This window comes from Pleuronectes platessa, chromosome 8, assembly GCF_947347685.1.
Source record: "Pleuronectes platessa chromosome 8, fPlePla1.1, whole genome shotgun sequence".
Taxonomy (NCBI): Eukaryota; Metazoa; Chordata; class Actinopteri; order Pleuronectiformes; family Pleuronectidae; genus Pleuronectes; species Pleuronectes platessa.
The window spans coordinates 25,056,655-25,069,746 of NC_070633.1; the positions used below are offsets into that span (position 1 = coordinate 25,056,655).

The window sequence follows — 13,092 nt, forward strand, 5'->3', positions numbered from 1 at the left end:
AGATGTTGAGATTTCTTGCTTTTAAACCTCACATTTCAAACCTGACAGGTCACTGGCGTTACAATCTGGCATCTGAAGCTAAGCATGTTCTCCAAAATTGTCAAGAAATAGAAATTACTCCATTAGTTTGCAGCGTAGCGTCAGGTTTGCTTTTGGACTGAGAGACTTTCTTTCTCTGCTGAAAAGTTAAAAGTATTCGTCTGTTGGAAGTTGGAAACTTGACAAATATTGGTAATGGGAAGGAATATTGGTTAAAGGGCAGGAAGCTACTACAGCAATTTTCATAACACTTTTCTTAACTTTTCTTAACTTTTGCATGATCTCTAAACTACCCAGTGATTTTTGTTCCTCTGTGTTTCATAAGATATGTAATCAAACACAATTATATATATATTTAATTAAATTGGACATTATTACATATATTCACATGTTCCCTTTGTCACAAAAAATATAAAATATCAACTAAATATCTGACATTTGCCTTCGAAACAGATTGTCTGATGTTACTTATAACATTAGTTCAATGTAAATGGCTATTTTTGAGTTAATGTGCTTTAATATAATGAATAGTGATTTAATTAAACAAAGTAACACTTAAACATGATGTTTATGCTAAATATAAGTGTATCATTTATTTGCTTTAAGGTATTTTGTTGATATCTCTGGTGTTTTACCTCGTGGTATTTCTTGGTGACTCTGGTGGGGACACACTGACACTCGTAGCAGCGGTGAGAGCAGCAGGCGCAGTTTCCACCACAGCGCTTCACCAGGAGGCAGCTGGGCCAGAAAATGGCATCTGTCCTCTTCAGCTCCTCACGCAAGGATACAGAGAAGTTGCGCGGCGTGCAGCTGTAGAGTTTCACCTCCTCTCGCAGCAGATTGAGATCAGCCCCTCCTCAAAGTCACAAAGGAGACGCAGTCAGAATCACTTCATCACCAGAGAAACACACTCTCTCTTATATGAGATAAATGTCCCTCACTACACCTCCATACTAAAAAGTGTCCTACCTCGGGCTTTCTTGTTATGAATGAAGGATTTCCCGAGCACGTGCCACGAGGGTTTGTACAACTCTTCCATATCCATCTGCCATCGTTCTGGCTCCAGGTATTTCATGACCTCCTCCATGGTGCCCAGCCCGGCCACAGCCTCCGACAGATCCTCGATGCCCTGCAGGGACGGAGCGGGAACTGCAGGGACCTCGGGACCTGAAGCACTCTGCAGGAAACAGACGATGAAGAGAGACGGAACAGAAAAGTCATTTATTAAAACATTTAAATATTGAGTTACAGCTGAAAACATGTATTAGATGCATTATTGAATGGGACATTTCAAAATTAGGAAAAAACATGTTCCTGCACTCTCTGTCTCTAACTAACTGTTAATACTAAAACCAGAGAATTACTCGGATGGAACAACTTCTTCATCAGTGACAGGATGTGTTTAATGGCTCCGGTGTGAAAGAAATGAACTGTAAAGAAGGAAAGTTTGACTCTGCAGTTTATGTCACGATAAAAAAACAAGGTTTAAATTGGTTTCAGGCTCATTTAATGCTACAGTGGTTTGGATCTGAGCTGAGTTCAACAGAAACCATGACGGCCAGTGCAGGCCAGCTGGGACCCAATTTAAACTGTACGTGTTAGACCTGGTAATGTGTGACTAGAGATCCCAGACAGACTGGTGTTTTTTTCCAAATCATTCCCACAGCCTTCAGTGGGTGGCATAAACACTTGGCCACTTGATTCTGAGAGATGAAGAAGAAGAAGCATCCACTCTAAATAAAATATTAACGTTTACTTAACGAGAGCCGCCACACATGGTGATTAATTATGTCTTTTCCTTTATCTTTATTCAAGAACCAAGGTGGTACAATTTATTTTTCCAACATTACACTTGGTATTCAGTTGGCCGTGGAGTTTTGAAAGACTTGTTGCACATAAAAAAAACAAGTGCAGAAGAAACAAATCTGTAGCAGAATAAAGCAGATGCTTCCCGCGTTGCAGTGAAGCAGCGTGAGGAGAAGAGCTGAAGCTGGAGCGCAGGGAATCCTTCAGAGCAACAAAATATTTGAGTACAAGCACACAGTTGACAAGCAGGAGCCCTGTGAGTGCAAGAGTGAAGCATTAGTCTGTAAGTACTGCTTTTAAATTGAGGGGCCAATTTCATGAAGGTAGGATACAATAAATAAACAGATTATTTATTTACTTATTAATTACAGAGCCAAACTGCCGTCAGAATCATCTCGGTCGCCCCAATAATTAGCAAGAATGTTTGATATTTGGGATTTAAACTCGGGATCGTAGCGTCCCTACTTTCTGAGCAGAACTAAAAAAAGTAAGCCTCAGTACTCTGAGGCTAACGTCAGCTAGCTACTATTTTCTTGTCTGATTCTGACACTTTTACCTGCAACTTAGTCAGTTGCAAACTTCTCGTAGGAGATCGTACCCACTCACCAAAGTTACACGTAGAGCAAGAAGAGACATTCAGGGTGAGCAGTGGGAATGAAAGCTGCACCATTGTCCTTTTTCAAAGTCAGTGCACCGTCAATCTCATTTCGAAGATGCTATTTTAAAGTAAAAAAGTTGCATAATGATGCGTTAAATGTCACAGCTCAGTTTCTTACTACATGAACTGGCTCCATGCACTGAACTCGAGAGGACATGTGAATGTATATATTTCTTTAACGTGTTAAACGTGATCACGTGTAGGTCGGCTCCTCTCCCGTCTTTGCATGGCAGCGTTTGTCCCCCCAGCTACAAGCAGCTGTGTTATTTGTCTCTGATTTCCAAAGCCTCCAGGCTGCAGCGTCTCAGTCACAAAGAAGATTGATACCTCAGGTGTTGGGTCTTCCCACAAGAGAAGAGGCTAATCTGTTAAACCTTTATGTCCTGTGACGCTGCGTTTGTACAACATGTCAGCTCCCTGGTCTGTCTAATCTCTGGTGACTGACAGGTAGACGGCCGCATTGTGACACTTACACAAAAAAAAAAGGCCGCTTGTGGAACATTTAAAAACGTCGGCTGCTGGGAGTTGGGTCTTGAAGGAGTTTTTGGGAAGGCAGAGATCTTTCTTAAAAGAAAAATAAAACGATTCCAAGAAACTTTGTCTTCCCTTCGATGACTTATAGGGGAGAATTCAAAAGGAATCCAGTGAGGATGGGGGGGGGGGGGTAGAAGAGGAAGAGTTTTCCTTTCAGTAGATGCCATGGCTCTGACATAGCAAGGATTTGTGGTATGATCCTTCTTGAATACTTTTTACCAAATGCAAAAAATAGTAGCATTCATAGCACGTTTAACACCACTTGGGCAAAACATCACCATTAAGACCTTATTTCAAAGTGTATTATTTGTTTTTACAAGAAAAAAAATGTCAAAACATATGAGATTGATGTATAGAAACCGCTAAGGCTCCTTTATGTTGCCTTTATGCATACAAAATTGATATTTCTGTTTCAATAGACATGACTTTCACTGCCAACACAATTTGATGCGTCCTTTAATGGTTGTTAAGTAATGTATCAGCTAGAGAGCATTTAAGAGTTGAGAGTTTCTAAGAAGAAGTGCTTGTTGAAATTTCTTCCTCCCATCCTATCGTTGTCTTGTTTGAATTACTAGCCACACTGCCCCCTATGATTTCTGGTGGTACTGCTTGGTTACTTCTCTTTTTTCCATATCCATAAGCTTTCAAAATGATCTCAGAGTCGAGAAGTTTTTTAGCTTAAATGAGCCTTAACAAAAAAACACCATTTAAAGTTGCATTTTCACATTGAATAATAAGTATAACACAGGAGACACCCCCGAGATTTACAGACAGCATCACTCCATGTAAAACACTCAGAACCCGGGTCCCATTGGTGCAGACATTTGAAATGAGCTGCCAGTGGTTTGAACATGGCAACACCACAGGCTGCAGACACACAGCTGATGCACATCTGTGTTCACGCCACAGATTCGACTCCTTTCTAATGAGGCTGCCTTCACAACCACTGAGCACTTCTTTGGTTTATTCGGCATCGACCGACACAAACAGCCACAAACGTCAAAGAAATATCTCATCGAGAAAGAACCGGTCATAAAGTAGCCGAGAGGAACACGTGAGGGTGAAGTGAAAAAGTCCTTTTTCTCTGAGCAGGAGCAATTAACAGCTTGTGAATGTTGACGGCGCAGCACACCCCCAATTAGCAGCGAAGTGCTCGCCCGGCCCCAGATGGGGAAACCGAGCGATCCTTCAGAGACGCATCAAGATGGTGTGAATGAAGCTGTAAGCAGAATGCTGAGAGCTCCTGTTTAAGGAATCCAGGAAGTGAGTTTGGTAACGGACCACCAACTTTAACTGGCTATGACTTTAGAATAAGTGTGTGAAGATCGACAGTTAAAGATTTAATGACATTGTCTAGAAACAGAACGAGGGAGGCTTCACAGAGGCTTCCAGGCCGAGCTCAGCAAAGCTCCACGGGTGATTTATTGTAAAGATGATAGATTGATGATAGATTGATGATCCTGGAATTTCAACAGTGAGCATTGTAAAGCTGTTTCTAATCACTATAACTAACGCTCGAGAGGCCAATGAAAGTGTCAGCGCAGAAATGTCTAGTTTCAGACTGAATGACTGAGTTTTCATTTTCTCAGCTGACTTTGCTTAAATATCAAATGTACTTTTGCCCATAAGTGGAAAGTGATTTCTCTGTTTGCACCAAAAACCTGGTCCCAAGTCACTGATTTCACTGTTATTCTAATAGTGCATTATCACAATTGTAACACAATGCACAATAAGCAAGTTACAAACACACAGATGTTTATGCACCAAGTGAAAGCTTTCTGTCACCTTATAACAATCCGCCTAGGTGCAACAGCAGTGGGCTTATAAAGTTAACAGGAGATGGCACTCTGATTGGTTTGTTGCATAAATCATGTTTAATTATGAGCCTGGAACCAGTTTGAGCCATGCACCTGATGCACAAAACTTTTCAAACTATAAAACGAACAAAAGTTGATTTGGATACAACCCTAATGCAATTGTATGATGCACTTTTGACCACGTCCTCAGATTGTTAAAATAGTGAAGGTCTTAGTCCGAACATTTCAGGAATGTAGAGACTGGGGAAGGACTGAAAGACAGAGTGGATCCAGTCCCAGGAAGGGATTGGAATAAACTCCAAAGCTAATGCTGATTAGACACAGCATAAAATGTACAGATTACAGATTTACCTTGGCCCACTGAGCCCCCGGGTCAGTCCGGGTCTGGGCGTCTTACAGTATAAAAACAAAGGCTCAATAGCATAAGCAAAGCTGCTTATTTTCTTTAACTCAAAAGCTCGGTTTAAGGATTTCACAGAGGAAAGAATGTCCCGAATCCTGAATGTCTCCGGCATAAATACAAGCAACTGTGTGGTGGCGGTGTTGCAATGACTGAGGTCAACATGGTGCAGCTACAAATTGGGCTTTTTGTAATTTAAGAGGTCTAAGAACTTCCTAAATATCCCATCTGCTAACATGGAGGAGGCAGGATTTATGGCTTATGGTCATGTAACACCTGGGTTAAAATGAACATGGGTTTAGAAAGAGCACTTGCTTTTCAAACTTCCCGAGACAGAGTCAACGTGTCACGTACCTCTTATCACCGGCGACCCCTCCAAGCCCCCCCCCCCCCCCCCCCCCGGGAAACAACCTTGTTCCCGAGCTGTGATTACCTCATTTCCAACTCTCTTTGTTCTCATGAAGCACGACCGCATGATCTTATTTCTGCTCCCTAAAATGACAGGTTCAGCTAACTATGTTGAGATGAACATTCTGAAATAGCATCTTGGGAGAGCTCTGGAAAACAATATCTTGTCTTTCGCATGAAGCTCACAAACCGCTTCCTTGCACGAGAAAGCTCTGAGTAAGCAGCGAGGTCTGTTGTGCGTGAAAAAAGTGTTTTCTTCTCTCACTCTGCGCCACACGCTGCAATTGAGGTTGGTATAATAACAGCCCTCGGTTTCATCATGCCAGCAGTGAAACTCCTGCGTTGCACTGCCGGTCATTAACGTTTGCTTTAAGTAGAATTTGCAGAATCTGCCCTATATCTGTGTAGAGTTCAGCTTGTGCTGTTATTCAGGGGAAACGTCACAGAAGTGATGTTCATCCTGCGAGTGTAAAACTCATTAAACCCATTAAAACAAACAGAGGTGATGGAGTGATCATGGTGGCAGGCGGTGCAGTTTAATTCTGGACCTCACAGAGACAATGATGTATGTCTTGTTTGCTCCTTGGACCCACAACGCCCGCCACTCAACACCCCTCACGCTCCGCTCAACAGACTCCTTCTCTTCTATGTTTTAACAACCTCTTTGCTTCCTCGGCCCTTTTGCTTTCCCCCCCGAAGTCTCTTCCTGTGAATTACAGAGCGGGTCTTATTTCCCCCCCCCCCCTCTCTTCCATCGCATGGAAGTGGTGGGGAGGAATTATTGCTTGTTTAAATATAAACTAAAGTGCTGGCCCCTGCGTGGCACGGGGTTCAGTAGCTGCTGGTTGACCACAGAGGAAACAGAGTGCTGCTGTTCCAGGCCTGCTCCTCCTCTGTCGGAGGAAGGTTCAAAGGGAACGTGCAGAGGCCAAAGCTTCCTCTCCTACCCCCCCCCCCCCCCCACCCCCCCATTCCTCACGGTTTCCGCACCTGAACATGAACTCCCTCCCTCAAACTGTTCCAGGTCGACATTAGAACACCAGAGGAAAATGCACTTTCACATCTGGTGTAAACTGATCAATTTGATTTTCTACCTTTGTATCCTTTCATATATTTTTATGAAATGTTTCTGCCTCATCACAATGACTTTTAGATGATCCGCATTATTTAACGGCTCATTTTAACGTACAACTTCTTTGGCCACTAGGGGTCTCTCAATCACAACAATGACACCAGACCTAGTTTGATAACGTGTCCTCACGACTCGGAGCAACGGATCCACAAAGCAGTTAGACGACAAATGATGTCATCCCTTTCAAGATAAACAAGCAGCATTTCCTTCGAAGCTTCCGAAGCGAACATGTGAGTCATAATTCAGCTGTATGCACGCTGCTATTTACAGTTACTCCACATGACTTCTCTCCATCGCAGTGGGAGTACATGTACATGGTTGAATTTTCACCATTGAGACACATTTGTTTGTCTTAGATTTTCGACCTGGCGTGTTTTTCATCATGTTCAGTGAAGCCTGTGTGAGGCAGCACTGCTATCAACAATGTTGTTTGGGATTTTTTTTGCGGGGGTGAAGAAATACTTCACTAATGATGAATAAAAGAAGAGAAAAAGCTTTAGAACAGAAGCGGAGAGAAAGGAAAACTTTGTGGGGAGAAGACAAATCACTATCCGTGACCTCAGTGGCCTAGTAGTGCTTGTCAGATTTCACACTGCCGCGGGCCATTAGGGATTAATGAGGAGTAGAGCTGTTTACTTAAAGCAAGTGAACAGAACTAAAACATGGCAGGTTAAAACATGGCAGTTGTCTCTTTAGTTTATCTCTGGGCTTTTGTCGGTGACGGGAGAAAAGGACGAAGGGATTCTGTGAGAGTGTGTGTGTGGTCTGAAGACAGAAAGAATGTGATGGAGTGGGAGGAGGACACAGAGAAAAGAAGACTTTAGTCTCAGATCTTTGTAGCGGTTGTAGAAACATATGACAGAAGCAGTGGCTGCTCTGAAGGTAATAATCACACTGTTCTCTTAAATTCAATGTTCTGAGCTAAAGCCAATTAGCTCATTGTTCCTTTACCTTGTTCTGAGAAGCACTTGAGAAATCATCCTGCGACAGAGTTAGCTTACAGAAGATTTGCAACAGAAAACTAGCATGGATATGTAAAGAACTTAATAGTAGACTTACTCCAAAATGCTCTTGTTGTGAAAAACAACTCACGTCAATCAGATAGATCCGTCCTTCGTGACTGGCTGGTTAGGGCAGATTAATATATAAAACACTGCCTTCATCCCAGCAAGATGACATGTGATGTGAGAAGAAGCAGAATCTCAATCTGAGTCAAGCTATCGTCCAACTAAAATCAAGTAAAAGGCCACGTAGAGAGGCACTTTATCAATTCATGTGTGAATGTGAGTCGTCCTGTCAAAGAGAACAAGATGCTCCTTAAATCAGTTTACAATCTGAAACACTGGCAAGAGCCTCTGTCCCTGCTGTTGTAGTTTTTCTAACTTCTCTGATAAAGTTTGTTACGACTGTAGCTTGATTCCATCGATATCGAATTCCTGTCCGTGATCACACTTGTGGCACAAACCTTGTGCCTGGGGTCATGGGCTCTTCAATGAAAGCCAGTAATGTACTGAATGGGTTTTGGCTGATGCTAGGAACACACGCTCTTTAAGTTTTATTGGGTAAATATCTGCCAAAAGTGTAAAAGACGAACGGAAACCAAAAAGAAAAACTAGTGATTATATTCTCGATTACAGGGAAAAGGGAGAAAAAACAGGAAACGGCCGAGAGAGAGACGGGTTATGTTATGTTACGTTGTCTGGTTTACATTTCAACAGAAAGATTAAAGTAAGGTATCAGGGGTATCTTTGTGTCGGGGGGGGTGGTACTGTAAAAACACATAAAGGAAGGTATTACCTTTTGGCTAAAAGGAATGAAACAAGAGGAACAGCAGCCCGACAATTTACCAAAGCAAAAGCACTTTCATCTCTTAATTCCTACTTTCCTTTCAGGGGGCATCAGTGAACCCCCCTCGGGGTCAGAGAACCTCTTTGAGAACGTGAAACTACTTATTTTCTTCCATTTCGGTATCAAGGAACATCACCAGTGACACCGGTGACACCGAGACACCTCGTCTGTCACAATTATCTGACTGGATGTGGAGATACAGCCCGGGTTCAGAGGGTATATGGCTTTATATAGAGCGGTAATGGAGAGCACAACAGTTATTTTAGAGTAGAAACCACACTAGTCCCAGGAAATGTGAAAATTACAGAGTTTGAAACCAAACACACACAAGCTGTAATCTGAAAGTCAAAGAGGCAGCATGTAAGCAAGTGTATTTTCGATATGTCTGTTTGGATTACCCAAGGTTGCTTTGTAGAAAGTCCCTATTTTAGCTCATGAAGGAAAACCCAGGTATTGCTTAGTTAGGTTTCGATTTTATTGTGGCGACTGGGAACATGTAATCTTACTCAGCACATTGCAGAGATAATGGTGATTTTGATGTCCCAGCCTCTGTGTATGTTCATAACCAAAATAAATGGCAGTGCATGAGCCAGATGTTCCAAAGTGCTTAAACATGATTTCTCCCCAACGATGCTCAGAACCTCGGGAACACTAAGGCAGAAACGAATGGTTGCAAATTAAGAAACCGGGTTATGCAACAAGCACATTATTTTAATTGTGCTTGCGTGGGGGGGGGGGGGGGCATCGCTTATACTCCCATGTGAACTCCCCGAGGTTCGAGACAGAAGCAGAGAAATTTAATGCTACGACTTCTCTCGCTGCACATTTTTTCAATTCCTGACCGTTGATAATGTGCTTACCACAGGCTGGAGGGAGAAGCGAAGGCAGAATCCCGGCTCAGAGGGAAAGTACTCGTCAGAGATGAAGCGAATCCTGACCTGGCTGCCCTTGGATGTCTGACTGGCTGGTACTGACTGTGACCCGCACCAGCGACCCAGGACGGTCTTCTCAGTCAGATCCTCGATCTCCACAAAGTCGTACCTGGCAGGGTCGGACACAGAAAAAAAAGTGCGGGAGGAGATTAGTTTGGTTTGAGACATTATGGAATAGCTTTTCACTTATTAAGAACACAGCAGGAGAGTGACCGGGTCAGATGCTTTCACAACAACAGCAAATCGCCTGTAATATTCAGACAAAGGGCGGCGCCTGGTTAGGAGAGGCAGGAGGTAGAACATGACGAATACATTCCAGAGCAGAAGTCATGTGTTTTTGTTTACAGCACAATGACACCACCAGGCATCGGCCCCTATCGCCCAAATCTCTTGAATCCCATAGTTTTTCCATGTTTACACCTTTGTTTGCATCTTCTAAGTGTATGGCACCTTTTTTTCATCCTGAGAAATTTGAATTCTTCCTGGCTGTGAATTTTCCAGACATCTTCTTGCTGTTTTCTCACATCTGTTGTCTGGAACATTTTTCCGGATATTTTAAAGGGAGCTGGCAACTGACTTGGACATTTGCATTCTCAACACATCGCTCTCTGGAAAACATCAGGAAAACATGGAAAGCTTGGTGTGCGGTGTCTGGAAGCCGCTCATGACATCACTCGTTACCGGGCCCCGGGTCCGAGGCTGCTAATTATCATGAAATTATCCTTATTCAAGTAATCCAGCTTCCAACTATGACAGACTGTGTTTGCACTTTCACTCGCCTGCCAGTTGCTGTTTTAATTACGTGTTTGCTCGTCAAGTCTGTCAGCACCTTTAACGTTTGCCACGGCGCTGTCTCCTCAGCTATTGATGGTGATACTGTAAATACAAATAACGCTGCCCAGGGAAATAAGGGGGTTTGACCTCATTAAAGAAAAAGAAAAATTCCTCCGCGATGACAGACGTGTCTGTTATTTACAGGCTGAATTAGACGAGGACTGATCTCAGGTCGGTTGGCGGTGCAGCAGACGCAGCTGTTCTCACTGTTTGGTGGTTAATGTTCGCTGATGCAGTCTCCGAACAGGCCTGTTACACAGACACTACATGTTGTCATTTAAATATGGTCTTAATTAATTCAACATTCCACTTTTTTATACTGTGTGTTGACTGTGGGAGAAAACTCTGTGTCTCTTTTCTTGGACTCGAAAACAAATTTGTTTGAAACACTCAATTTGCAAATCATTAAATTTGCATGAACGTTGTTGTTCGTGCTCGATTTTCGATGTGAATAAAAAAACGGAAAAAAGAAAATGGCCTGCAGACAGCTCTGCTTTCATTTCTTGACTCGATCATATTGAATGTTCAGAATTGCAGTTCCACTCACTGTCAACAATTCCTGTCAACAACCGCAGAAATTATCCATGTAATTGAACTGCACCACAGTTTAATTTGTTCATAATTTTCTTCCGGCTGCAAGCAACAATTTGAAAGTTGCAGTAGCCATTGGCAGCTAAAAGCATTGTGTGTGAAGAGTTCCAATGCAATCAGTGGAGCACTTATCTCCACCAAGGCCCAACAGTCTTCTTAAATTCAATCAAGCTTCAGAATCTAAATTGCAGACACAAACACGCCTGATTCCTTTCATCAAGATCCACGAATTTGAGAATATCAGTGAAAATGTCCAAAAAATCTCACAATGTTGAAGAAAGAAGAAAGAGTCGGTTTGACCCTTTGTTACCATCTGTTTCTACGCATTTTGTGTAAATGAATTTTACATAATCGTGCTAACAAACAGAACAATAAACAAACAGACAGGGTTTTTGGTTATTCATCCATAAAATTAAGTATATTCTATGTTGACAAATTTTTTATTACATGTCTAAGATCTTTCCAAGACATTTCTGTTAGGATGTTCTTTCACACATCTTAGAAGACACAGGTCAAATCATTTCAAGGGACATGAGGGTCCCTGCTACATGTTCTATCTTGTATGGGGTCCATGGTTGAGAAGAAATTTGACACCCAATTCAAGGCCATGAATTTCCCCCAACAAAATGGTGAGATTTTATTATATTACAAAAGGAACAAAGGCATAATTTTGCTTGTTGTGTTGATCAAAACTTCACGACCCTATATTTACTATACATGACAGTCACTCTCTCTCTCTCTCTCTCTCCACCGGCCACCCTGCCAACCCATAATACCAGTAAACATTATGAGGTGCAGAAGCACATGGCCGTGCTCCAGAACCTTCGGAGTGCCAAGGCTAACATTGACCAACCTCAGCACTGAAGTCACGCAGTTCAGGAGTTCAGCCTTTATTATTTATACCTGTGTGTGTGTGTGTTAGTTTGTGTGTGTGTGTGTGTGTGTGTGTGTGAGCCGCGCTGCGTTCAATACAGCCTTGTTTCACTGACTCTTCACAGTCTGGGATTAATCACTTTGCCATTTGCGTCAACAGGCACGCTAACCTCTCATTCAGTGCTGCCAATTCGGATATTTGGATTTCAAGGACATTGTTTACATTTTGCACAGGCTTGACAGATTCAGTTCAATCTGGTTTCAATAAAACAACATGGGGGGACATGAGCAAGACTAAAAATGGATTTTCTCTGATGTTAAATAAACTGAAGGGGAGGGGCAGGGGGGGGGGGGGCAGAGGGGGGGGGGGGCAGGGGTCCATAGATTTACCGACGCCGCTGCCTTTTTGATTTGGAAGGTTACGCAGGAAGTTTGTAATCTGCACAAACCAACTTATTGGGGAAAGTAAGACTCAAACTGCTCCTTTTGCAAGAAAAGTCATGACGAGTGAAACATTCATTTATGTGAAACCCAAACTAAACTTGGCATGACATGTTTTTGGAAAAGGATAAAATATCCGTTTAGCTTCTTTCACGGGGAGGGGGGGGGGTCAATGCAGAGAGAAACTTTCCTCTGTGAGACGGCTCCAGAGCTTTTGACAGATGGCTCATCAATAATGCACGGCGCCCTGATCATTACACATCGCCATGTGTTCAGAGTCACCGTGTCGAACAGCGGTTTCTCTGATTTACAAATGCATTGACACACAAACCAAACTGTGTGAACAGACACAGTGAACACGATCACACCGACGAAAGGAATCTTATATATCGGAGCTACCAGGAAAAGAATCATCTTCCTGCACAATGCAAGGAATCTGTGTTTTAATATTCACAAAGCTATTCTCCTGCATACTTTCCTCCTGGTACATTATTAATAGATGCAATATCTACCGTGGAGACGATGCAGATTAGCAACACAAACACTGTTCTTTCTTTTTTAGTCCTCTCCTCTCAGACAGGGAGCAGAAATGCCTTTTCTGAGAACAGCCCTATCAAGCACGACTCTGCTGCCATGCCAACAGCAGCAAGACCAATCCCCCTCCGCCGGTGGATTTGGTGAGAATGCTTTTCATCGTGCCACAGACAAACAGAATAAAAGATGAGCATCTCAACTACACAGCCTCCCTCTCATCTCTGCAAAGGCTCCCTCGCTCGGGG

General features: G+C 42.8%; 1 protein-coding gene across 2 annotated transcripts in view; it reads right to left on the reverse strand.

Annotated features, from left to right (window-relative positions):
• Positions 1–13,092, reverse strand: part of pdgfc (platelet derived growth factor c) — a 45,368-nt gene that overhangs the window by 1,130 nt on the left and 31,146 nt on the right. Inside the window, exons 3-5 of one of the 2 annotated variants that reach the window (XM_053429597.1) lie at positions 9,503–9,683; positions 1,009–1,216; positions 675–892 (exon numbers count right to left, since the gene is read on the reverse strand). In XM_053429597.1, coding sequence (XP_053285572.1) covers positions 675–892; positions 1,009–1,216; positions 9,503–9,683 — 607 coding nt within the window. Of the gene's footprint in view, positions 1–674; positions 896–1,008; positions 1,217–9,502; positions 9,684–13,092 lie in introns of both variants that reach the window. The other variant, XM_053429596.1, reaches the window with a different exon arrangement.